The 12368-nt window shown below is 47.1% G+C and overlaps 1 protein-coding gene across 1 annotated transcript; it reads right to left on the reverse strand.

Moving 5' to 3' along the window:
- Positions 1–8098: 8098 nt before the first annotated feature.
- On the reverse strand, positions 8099–11371 carry LOC130866218 (bromodomain-containing protein 4-like). The gene is given in 4 exon segments (XM_057757437.1): positions 8099–8572; positions 8575–9869; positions 9989–10250; positions 11354–11371. Coding segments are annotated over 4 exon segments (2049 nt in total).
- Positions 11372–12368: the final 997 nt, after the last annotated feature.

The following is a 12368-nucleotide window of genomic DNA, read 5'->3' on the forward strand; positions in this document are numbered from 1 at the left end:
CATGTATTTGCTTGCAATCATCGCCATATGTAAACCAAGAAAGGCTTTCCTAAGAGATTTGGAAATAAACTCCTGGTTCCTTATTCTAGAAATAAAATCCATGTTTTCCTTCAGACTTTATACTGCAGTAGACCAGAAATATTACTTGAGATAAAGATTTTGGTTGTTGACCCTGTTAAGAGTTTACATTTGTTGAGTGTGTATTGAAGCTGCTGCCTTCTCGAGGCCGGCAGAGATTGCTCCCAAGTCCCCAGAGGAGGGGATACTGCATTGTCTCAGTTGAGATCCATTCTTTTTGAGAAAGAATTTTCTCATCTCTAGCCACTATATCTGGCAGCAGTTAAAAAGGTGTCTCTTTGAAAAAGGTGAACTTCTCTTCTTTACTAAGAGTTCTTCCTGTGTATGAAGTTTTCATCTTACTATACAGTTAGTTGTTGCTTATAATCAACTGATTGTGCCATTTAGCATGGTTCAGTGAAAACAGCTTTCTCTTACACAGCAGTGTCCAGTGTTTTAAATCAACGGTCTTTAGGAAGTCATGTAATTTCCTCCAGATATAACATGGCATATTTAACAGAAATATGATTATCAAGGGCTGGTAGTATAATGTGCTTGAAACAGTTGAAATTGGTGTGCAGCGTGTACGCTCTGGTGACCAAAAGGGTTTAATGCACTTGAGTTCTTAATAACACCCAAGCCCAAGAAATAGATTTTCTTTTTGTTTGTTTTTTTTTTTTTGTTTTGTTTTTCAAGACAGGGTTTCTCTGTAGCTTTAGAGCCTGTCCTGGAACTAGCTCTTGTAGACCAGGCCTCGAACTTGCAGGGGTACACCTGCCTCTACCTCCTGAGTGCTGGGATTAAGCCACCATTGCCCAGCCAAGAAAGAAATTTAAAATCAAAAACCTTTTCATAAATTTGCTCATTAATTTGCTTCCTAGTCAATATGGGTAACTTCCTGTTTGTGCCAAGTTGGTATCTTTTTCAGGCTTCCAAAGCACATATGACAACAGTGAAATCAGATTGACTATAACAGGTTTTTGCTATTTTTCCAGAACTAGCTCAGGATCAGAGAGAAAGTGATTTAGTATGAATCTTGATATTCCTTGGAATTTTTGAAGACTAAAGATGGTAGGGCAAAATGGCTGAAGAACTGCCACAAATTATCTTTGAAATAAGATCACTGAATGAGTGAGTTTTGAGACTTAATTTGCTTGGAAGAAATAGCATCAGCAATGATAATTTAATTACTTTTTTGCACAGTAACGAAATATTAATGAGGTTAATTTATCCAGGAATTTGACAGCAGAATGGTAACTGGGCTTGGTAACCTTGAATACTTTTTTGCATAGAGGATTTCTGTGTTGAAATATACATTTAGGGATGCCAGATGGCTCACTGGGTAAAGGCCTGCTGAGTTTAATTCTTGGGATGGGTCCACGTGTTGGAAAGAGAAACAGTTCCTGCTCACTGTCTTCTGCCCCCACATGCATACCCCCCATAAAATAAATGTAACAAATTATAAAAATAAAATCTACACTTAAAACTTTAAACACTTTGTTTTCCAACATCAGATCTCTACAAAATGAGAAGCCGGAAGTCAGATGAGCTTACTAGGCTGCCCAGATGCGCACTGCTCCTGAGAAATGTGCTGCAGGGAGGGGCTCTTACACAACCTGCGTGCACACTGACAATCACAGGGGAGCAGGCAACACAAAGTAAATAAAGGCCTGTTCCGAAAGAAAACCCCCTTGCTGTTGCTCCTGTGGACCATCAGGTGAACGGCTCAGCCACAAAAAGGTGCTAGTAAATAGCGTGGTAGTGGGGCAAGTATAAAATTGGGTATGGTTTAGGGCAGAGAAGCTCTATTCTGGAGCTAGGGATACACAAGAGAAATCTGCATGTAGCAGGACATTGGCAAAAGCATAGAGGCATGTCTGCATGGCAGGTTAAAGAACAGTGTGACTAGTTTAGATGGGGGTGTAGTGAAAGTGGGATGGGCAGGGGTTAAAGACCTTGAGTTTGCAGGGACATGGCAAACCAGGAAAAGGATGCCAAGCTAGTCATTTGCATTTGCAAGATGAGTTGTGGTTTAGAAAATGGACTAGAAAGAATGCAAGGCATTGCTGAGAAGGCAGGACATTGCTGGAGAAATGTAGGGCAGCATAAACTAAACTAATATAGTTTGGACTTTAGAACAAGCATGCTTTCTTCTAGGAACGCTGGTGTTGACAGCGTGGAAGCAGGAGGGATCTGTTCCCAGCACACTTGGGACCCAGGATAACCAAAAACGCCATTTTGAGACATGCTGGTTTCTGCAGTAGAGGCAAGTGAGAAATGAATCACATACTCTTTACTTTGACTTGAAATGACAGCACTTCTGACCACATTTTAGTAGGTGAGCACATCATGCTGCCATCCAGTAGCTCATTCGCAAGGTTGGTTAAAAACAGATGGCAGTTGAGTGAGGGAGAAGGGTTAGATCAGTTGTACACTCTAGTAGAGTGTCAAGTGCCCCTCACAAATCCCTTTCAGCCAATCACCTGCCACTAACAGGTCATGCTTTGCCTGGTCCCCTCCCTCTACCTCTCCATCACTATAGACTAAGCCACCCTCTCCCCTCCTTCCAAGACAACCTTACCAGTTTCATGACTGTCTCCCTGAGAGGACTGGCATTTCACGTGTTCTAGCATGCTTAGGTGCCTTCATTTTGCATTTCATACCCTTGACTCTTACATTAATCTCTGTCTACAAGAGTAGACAAAGATTGCTCATTTGTTTCCCGGATGCCCAAACCTGAATAATAACACAAAAACTATATTAATTACAACACTGGCCAATAGCTTGGGCATGTTTCTAGATAATTCTTACATCTTAAATTAACCCATTAATCTGTGTATTGCCATGAGGCTGTGGCCTACCGGTAATGTTCTGACTGGCGGTTGGTGTCTTTTTCCTTTGGCAGCTACATGGCATCTCCCTGACTCTGCCTACTTTCTATATCTCTTCAGATTTCCCACCTGACTTTACTAAGTCACTGGCCAAAACTTATTTAATAACCAATGGTAATAACACATTCATAGCATACAGAGAGGAATCCCACATGAAATCTTTACCTTATTTTTTCCTAATTTTGTAAATTTTATATCATAAATTGACAAATTAGAATGGAATATATTAATGCTTCCCAAAGTATGTGTGTGTGTGTGTGTATGTGTGTGTGTATGTGTGTGTGTGTACCAAAGTGATTAAAGCTAGCACATCTAATACATCAAATACTTTTTGGAGGGAATTTTTGTCTTAAGTTTGAAAGGTAACTACAGTCATCATGTACTGTAGATCTCAAACACTTCTAACTGAAACCACCCACTGTTTCAACGGATCACTACAAGCCGTATTGGACTTTTCCATCTGATTATTTGAACTGTTTTAACTCCAAGATCTTTCTTGTAGTGGTTTTGATGAAAGTTGCCATGATGTTTTATATCAACAGGAGAGAGTTAACTAGTACATTCTTCTAGCCATCAAGTTCTGTGAGCCTCAGTCAGTGAAACATCACAGAGGCCTGCAGTCCATTTCCTTTTCCTGCCTAGCTTCTTCCTGATGTTTTAGTAACTTATTTGTGCAGTTCCTGTTCTCTTTCTGGATTTCGGCTGCTTCCTTAAGTGTTACTACTTAACCCTTGCTCCATACTCAGCCAAACCCAGTAACCTCATCACTTCACCAATGCAGTTACAGCCTTAACTCTGGTACTGTGGGGAGTAGAGAAAGCCCTGAGCGAAGCTGATGACGTCCTGAATGGATGTATTATTGACAAGGACCCCAATGCCTAAGACCCTTGGGAACTGGCAAAGCCTCCCTCAGGTAGGGTCAGGGAAGTGACTCATTGGCGATGTGTACAAAAGTTACACCTGCAGTTTCTCCCTCCTGAATGACTAGCCTGAGACCGCTTCATGATACAGACCTCTCACCAAGTCTTGCTAACCCAACCTATGCAGTGCATAATAAAATATGCACTGAGTTTCCATTTATGAGTGGTTGGCACTGGTTCCTGCTTGAGAATTAACTAAATAGGTCTGGATCTATAATACCAGTTCTGCCTTCCACAGTCAAATCTACCATAAGACTAAAGGAACTGAAAGATGGGTAGAAGCACTATGACTGATAAATCCATCCCTAGCCTATAATCAGGTTTGTTCATGGGACAACAATGGCAAGGACTTTCTGCTGCTGGAATATAGCATCTGTCCATGCTCTTTGGTCTGTTGTAAACTCATAAATGCTGCTCGTTTCTCAGACACATCTCCATTCTTACAGTTCATGTCTTGATTTTAAGCAGTACTTTAGTTTTATGTGTCTAGGTGTTTTGTTTTGCATCTATGTGCACCATATGTGTGCCTGGTACCGACAGAGCCAGAAGTGAATATTGGATTCTCTGGACTGGAATTAAGGACTATTGTTCAGGTGGGTACTGGGAACCCAGCTCCTCTACAAGAGCAGCAAGTGCTCTCAACCTCTGAGCCTTCTTTTCAGTCCATGTGTTGTTACTTTCTTAATCTATTCTACAGGAACAGAACCAATAGAATGAATATATATTGAAAAGTATTTTAGGTAGGCTTAATTGATATGGTCTAGGTAGTTTAACAATGACTGTCTTCACACTAGACAGGATGAAAACTTAGGAGCTGCTCTGTCCATGAGGATGGTTTCCTCAACAGTATCAATGTGGTGGTGAAGGTCCAGAAGATTCCTAAAGAGTCACTGATCTTTGGTCTATATTGTAAAGTCAAAATCCGCTTTCTAATGGGAGCAAAGGATTGAAGCAGTGGCAGTGGCAGAAACAGATGAACTTGCCAACAAGATGGGAAGTAAAACAGGCAAAAGACAAAAGCTTTTCCCTTGGTCCTTCTTATGTCTGGCGTGTAGAAGCCAGACCAACCTAAAACTGTCAGAGGCTCTGCTGAAACGATGCTGGGCCTCCAGGGGAGTGCTGCCCATGCTTAAGGTAGGGCCTCCTATTTCAGTTAACCTAATTATGAAAATCTTGCCAGGCAGTGGTGCTCACGCTTTTAATCATAGCACTCAAGAGGCAGAAGCAGGTGGATCTCTATGAGTTCGAGATCAGCCTGGTCTACAAAGTGAGTTCCAAGACAGGCTCCAAAGATACACAGAGAAACCCTGTCTCAAACAAATGAAAGAAAGAAAGAAAGAAAGAAAGAAAGAAAGAAGGAAGAATCTTCTTATGGGTATACCCTCTTAATCAAGACCAGATCCAATCGGTTGACAACCAAATTTAACCATCTCAGACAGTTATGCACAGCTAGTTGGTAGCAATTTGTGCTTCTAGACAATGACTAAGACTTGGGGAATTCTGTCTACTCTGAGTCCATGGCTTCCAAGACCTGAAGAAAGACTCCTCAGCTTTTCGGGAGGTGGGAAAACATGATCCTGGACAAAGAATGAGAAACAGTACTCCTTGTTATGATTCTAGCCAACCAACATGGCTGGCACTTCTAGGTTCCAGGGCCACACATGTGCAGACAAGCCCTCAGGATACCTAGCCACCCCGGGTACCTTAAAAGGTCCTGCATGACCCATGTGCGGCATGGTTGCATCACCTATGTATGGCACAGCTACATAAGCCCTATGCGCATGCGTAAACTCCATCATCTGCATACGGCATGGCTATGTCTTCCCCCTGTGCGCATGTGCTAGGCAGCATTTAAAAGCTGGACACACCATCTTAAGCACTCTTTCTGCACACCGACTTCACCAGGCCTGTACACATCTCCTCTAATAAACTCCTAAGAAGGTTTGTTGCATAGTTCATGCTTTTTTCTCACTCGCGCCAGGTAATTTCATTGGTGCCATGAGACTCAGTAGGCCCTCTGGCCCCTCTCCCAGGGTCGGGATCTGGAACCGGGTATTTTTCTCACAACAACCACGTGTTCCATCTGCCTGAGCACGGCCTCTACACACACCACCAGCTTCAGTTGGTGGGTTTCCCCATTCTTGTCAGCTTAACCATTTCTCCAAACCCGAGAAATTGACCGTTGAGCTCCAGGAAATCTTCTGGTGTTCCTAGAAACAGGCGGAAAGCCGCCAACCACAGCCTTCATGGCTACAATTGAGCCCTTTGCTGACATTCATCTCTGGTTGCTTCCCATAGCTAAAACTGAAAGACCCTCAAAGAGTGTCTTCCCTCTGAGGAGACCCTTCCCCAAGGAACAGCGAGACCACCAGTGCGGATGCAATCAGCAAGAGGTTTATTCAGATACACGGGTACCCGGGGCGACAAAGTCTCTCAGAAGACTTGCGCGCCTCCCGGTTGGGGCAGTGGGTTTATATAGGGTTGGGGAGCAAAAAGCGCGGCTACAGAAGCGAGATGCATGGTTACAGGGTTCTGATTGGGTCATTTAAATGTGGCGAGGCTTAAACTAGGTTCGAACTGAGGACATGTTCCCCATTACATGGAAATCAGATAAGCCGCTGAGTTGGCACAGTCTAGGGGCCCTGAGTTGTTTTTCTAGGTACTTTCCGTTCCTCCCGGGACCAGATGTTCAACCACAGATACCCTGTTTTGGCGGGCTTGCCTGTCTCAGAATTGACCCTTCCAGCCCTCCTGCTATTATGAGGTTCTAGCCTTGCAAATGGCGTTACAAATGCTAGCTGTTTGGGCGATAAGCTCGGGGTGAGGATCTTTCATTCCCCCATTTTCTTATGAGGAACCGAATGGAATCTTCCATTCGGCCTCAGACGACTCCCTCTGAGTCAAACTGTCTTTCCCGTCGAGGTCTGGACAGCCCCTCGAGGTGACTATAAATGTATTCAGGCTCATGGTATGTAACCTTGGGCCAGAGTTCGATTAATACACAATAGTCGGAGCTGCTATTTAGGACCGAGGCAGACACGCAGGGTGTTAGTCCTGTATTATTTCTCCGCTCTGGGACTGGATCTGCCAGGTTAGGGAATATATCTGGTGTGGGCTTTCCTCTCCGGCCATCATTTCTAACCCCAGCAGGATATACAGAAGTAGGACTAAGCCTAAGCCTCCCCCCGCGTAAGTCTTAGCTTTAGTGGGTTTTGGGTACGCTGGACTCTCCATGGCTGCTCTTTCTCAACCGGGTGTTCTGCCTTGACGTGGGAAGCGTGGACCCAGGAGGCAATTCCGTCTACCTTGATCGCCGTCGGGGTGGTCAGCAGAACTGTGTAAGGCCCCTTCCACCGAGGTTCCAAGTTCTTAGTCTGGTGTCTGCGGACCCAAACGATGTCTCCGACTTGAAAGGGATGGGGAACTACCGGTTTGTTCAGTTGTTCTCGATAGGCTGCGGCCAGGGGCTTCCAGACCTCTCTCTGGACCAGTTGGAGTGCCTGTAAGTGAGCTTCCAGAGAGGGGCTATTAGCATAATCAGAAATGTTTGAGTCAAAGAAGTTTATGAAGGGGGTTGGAGCCCCATACATGATTTCGAAGGGCGTGAGTCCATGGGGACCCGGGGTGTTACGGGCCCGATATAGGGCTAGGGGGAGTAGGAGCACCCAGTCTCTTGAGCCAGTTGCAAGCGTTAATTTAGATAAAGTCTCCTTAATGATTCTGTTCATGCGTTCTACCTGTCCTGAGCTTTGGGGTCGGTAAGCACAATGTAATTTCCAATCAATCCCCAATAGCCTGGCCACCAACTGACTTACCTGAGAGATGAAGGCTGGCCCGTTGTCAGTGCCCAATACCTGGGGCATCCCATATCTAGGGAAGATCTCTTCCAGGAGTTTTTTAGTCACAACCCTAGCTGTTTCATGTTTGGTGGGGAAAGCCTCAACCCATCCTGAGAAGGTGTCTATGAACACCAGCAGATATTTATATCCATATAGTCCAGGTTTTACCTCAGTAAAATCAACTTCCCAGTGGATACCAGGTCGATGCCCTCTTATCCGGACCCCTGGTCCTATTTTTGTCCTCCGGGCATTCACCTGGGCGCAGGCCTTACATTGTTCAGCCACAGTCTGTAAGATGTCATCTCTTCCCAACAGATAGTGGATGCCTTCTTCCCAGTCCAGGAGAGTTTTCATCTTTTTGGGGCTAAGATGGGTCAGCTTATGCAGGTAGTTAATTAGTTCGTAAGTCTGCTTCATGGGCAAGACAGGCTTGCCTCGATATAAGCCAAGTGTCCAAGTCTGTGGGCCCCTGAGTCTCATGGTCATGTTCATACAGTCGATATTCTTCTTCCAATTGTAAAGTTAATACCTGTAGGGGGCCCCCGTTTGGCCCTGCCACTTGAAATTTTTTCCCTTCAAAATGAATTTGGGCCTTTAATTTGGTGAGTAAATCTCGCCCCAACAGTGGATATGGACAGTCTGGAACATGCAGGAAGGAATGGGTTACTTTACCATTCGCCAGCTGCACCTTCCGTTCGGTGGTCCAATGATATCGCTTTCCACCCGTGGCACCTTGTACCCAGGCAGTTCGCTCACTGAGTGGTCCTGCAGACTGGGTGAGGACTGAATGCTGAGCTCCTGTATCGACTAGGAAGGTGACTGGTTGCCCCCCAACATTGAGTGTTACCCGGGGCTCGGGGGGGGGGGCTCCTGGCCCTGACTTCCCTACTCGTCATCTAGGGAAAGGAGCGAGACCTGTGGCTTGGGGCCCCTAGGTTTGCGAGGCTTCTTGGGACATTCTCTCGCCCAGTGTCCTCTTTCCTTGCAGTAAGCACATTGATCTCTGTCGACCCGAGGTCCCTTCCTTCCATCTCTCTCCTGCCTGTCTTGTCTCTGTCCTGATACTACGGTGGCCAGCAACCGACTGAATTCCTGATTTCTTTTTCGTTCCCTCTTGTTATCCCTTTCTTCTACCTCCTTTCTAAGCCTTTCATCCCTCTCCTCTGTTTCCTTCTTGAGTCTCTCGTCCCTCTCTTCCTGGGTTTCCCTCTTGTTGAAAATTCGCTCCGCTTCCTTAAGCAAGTCCTGAATTGTCTGCTCCTTGAGATTATCTAATCTTTCAAGCTTCTTTCTAATATCTGGTGCCGACTGCCAGATGAAGGACATGGCCAGGTTACATCCTGGATCCTCGGGGTCATAAGGAGTATATATGCGGTATGCCTCCTTAAGACGCTCTAAGAAAGCTGAGGGAGTCTCTTCCGGTCCCTGTATTACCTGTTTCACCTGTGCCAGATTGGTGGGGCGTCGGGCAGCCCCATGGAGACCCGCTATGAGCAACTGGCGGTAGAGACATAGGTGGGTCCTACCTTCAGGAGTGTGGAAGTCCCAGTTGGGTCGTTCCAAGGGGAACGCAGCCTCAATCTCGTTGGGTAGCTGCGTAGGGCGACCGTTTTCGCCCGGCACATTTTTCCGAGCCTCCAAGAACATTCTCTGCTTTTCTTCGGAGGTCAGCAGCGCTTGCAGCAGCTGCTGACAGTCGTCCCAGGTGGGTTGATGAGTGACTAGGATGGACTCAATCAAAGAGGTTAGCATAGAGGGATCCTTAGAAAAGGGAGGATTATTATGTTTCCAGTTATATAGATCAGAGGCTGAAAACGGCCAGTATTGCTGTTGACCGCCTGGCCCGGTTCGCAGGGGCAAGGCATGTGAGGTGGAATCGGGTGGGGGCTCCCGGTGACCCCGGAGGCGCCCAGCCATGGGTGATGGGGCTGGTTCCTCCGGAGCGGGGGCCTCCGGGGCTGCTTCAGCAGCCTCAGGGGTGGGTCCCGCATCCTGGTATGGCGGGGGGTCCTCGGTGAGGAGGTCGACCAAAAGATCCCCTCCTGGCGGGAGGACTTTGGGCTTCTGCTTCTTCGAGTCTTTTTCCTGCGAAGACTTGGTGAGAGTTGGGTATAGAGAGGATCGGGCTGGGGTAGGGAGAAGGGGGGTTGGGAGAGCAGGGGCTGACGGAGTCAAAGGAGAGGGAACGTAACAGATTGACCCATTATCTCATAAACTGCATTTGTTAACAACAAACAAGAAAACAACACCGACAAGACAAATACAGATAGTTTCGCGGCACGGCTTCGGCGTAAAACCGAAAGCAAAAACTCAGACGGAGACTTAGTCGAGGGTCCGGATCCCTCGTCTCCAACCAGGACAACGTACCCCTCGGACACGGGTGGGGCCCCGAATAGTCCGACTCTGGACGTTGTTTCAGACAGATGAGCACCGAAAAATCGGGCTCCAGACACCCTTGGAACGTCTTCCAGGGCTGCGAGGGGGAAGTGCGAGCTCGTCAGCTCCTTCCGGGCTCGCCAGATACAGATGCACTCAGCTGAATGCTACAGATTCAGAATTCGCAGCGCAGACACACGGACAACATTAAGACAAACGCTGGCCAGCTTACCTCCCGATAGTGGGTCGGTGGTCCCTGGGCAGGGGTCTCCAAATCCCGGACGAGCCCCCAATGAAAGACCCTCAAAGAGTGTCTTCCCTCTGAGGAGACCCTTCCCCAAGGAACAGCGAGACCACCAGTGCGGATGCAATCAGCAAGAGGTTTATTCAGATACACGGGTACCCGGGGCGACAAAGTCTCTCAGAAGACTTGCGCGCCTCCCGGTTGGGGCAGTGGGTTTATATAGGGTTGGGGAGCAAAAAGCGCGGCTACAGAAGCGAGATGCATGGTTACAGGGTTCTGATTGGGTCATTTAAATGTGGCGAGGCTTAGACTAGGTTCGAACTGAGGACATGTTCCCCATTACATGGAAATCAGATAAGCCGCTGAGTTGGCACAGTCTAGGGGCCCTGAGTTGTTTTTCTAGGTACTTTCCGTTCCTCCCGGGACCAGATGTTCAACCACAGATATCCTGTTTTGGCAGGCTTGCCTGTCTCAGAATTGACCCTTCCAGCCCTCCTGCTATTATGAGGTTCTAGCCTTGCAAATGGCGTTACAAATGCTAGCTGTTTGGGCGATAAGCTCGGGGTGAGGGTCTTTCAAAACCATATCGGATAACCCAGGGTAGTCCTCCCATGCTAGCACTGCATACGCCGAGCAGTGCGTTCACCTTGGGGCTCAGGGTGATCGGATTTTTCTCTTTTTCTTTTTCTTTTCTTTTGGACCACTACTCAGTGGTCCTGCTGTGGCAGACTGCTCAGAGGGGCCTCTAGCTTCTCTGGCTTCTGAGTCACCCAGAACAGAGCCAGTCAGGCTTCAACACCCCGCCTGTAGAGAAGAGACATCTTCCTATAGTCTTTGTGGTGTTGCTGTTTTACACAGCACCTATAGAGAGGAGGCGTTCTCCCATAAGCCTTGTGATGTCACTGTTCTGGTGGGTTTTCATGGTTTCAGCTATGAGCAACAAGTCCTCAAAGACCATCAATCCAACCTCCCCCTTGGGATGCCTTTTAGAGGCCCTAAAACCCCAGGACTTAATGCCCTACTTACAGACTTACACTTGTCCATCTTTGTTCAAAAAAATGGCCTCCTTACCATTTAGGTAACAATCTAAAGTGGCGGCCTAATGGCACCTTTGATTCCAATATTCTGTGGGAGCTTTCTAACTACTGTCAGTGCACAGGCATAGGGAAGGAGTTTCCCTATATCCAAGTCTTTTTCTATCTAAGTTCTAAGTCTAGGCCCTCTATCCTTGCAAATTTTTCACCTGCTCACATGTTCCTGGCTATGCCATCTGAGATGGAAGAACCCTCCACTTCTGCTCTGGACCCAGCTAATGAACCCCCACCTTTCCCACCTCAGCAGACAGATACATCCACTTCTTCACCTCCCGCTGGCTCGCTGCCTGCCTTGCCACCTCTCTCTGCCCACACCCGTGCCATGCAGGCTGCACTGCCCTCTTCAGCTCTTCCCCCTCCACTAACTACCCCATTATCCCTGCTGGATCATTCTTCCTCTCTGGTGCCAGGCTGCAGCAGCCGCCCAGCTCTAGCACCCACCTTTACCCCTCCTCTCACGTGCTCACATGCTGCTGTGGAACCCAACCCTGACCAAGCCAAGCCGGCTCCCATTGCGAGAGGTGGCCGGCATAGATGGATGGGTTAGGGTACACGTTCCCTTCTCCCTCTCAAAACTCTCCCATATAGGACAAAAACTGGGGTCCTATAAGTCTAATTCTACCTCTTTCAAAAAAAAATTCCAACACATTACTCAGTCTTATAGTCTCACCTTTCATGATATCTATATGATCCTATCTAATAACCTACTTTCTGAAGAGTGCTGCTGAGTTTGGGAGCAGGCCAGACTACATGCAGATGAGATTCACTAAATTCATGCAACCCACCCTCCAGGGACAGAGGCAATCCCCCAGCGGGAACCACACTGAGATTATAATACCCCAGGTGGAATTTTAGCTTGGAACCGGTTTTTTACTTGCCTTCTGCCAGGTCTCTGTAAGGCTGCCCTCAAGCCAGTAAACTATAATAAGCTCTCAGAGGCTATTCAA

This window comes from Chionomys nivalis, chromosome 25 (assembly GCF_950005125.1).
Source record: "Chionomys nivalis chromosome 25, mChiNiv1.1, whole genome shotgun sequence".
In the NCBI taxonomy this organism is placed as follows: Eukaryota; Metazoa; Chordata; class Mammalia; order Rodentia; family Cricetidae; genus Chionomys; species Chionomys nivalis.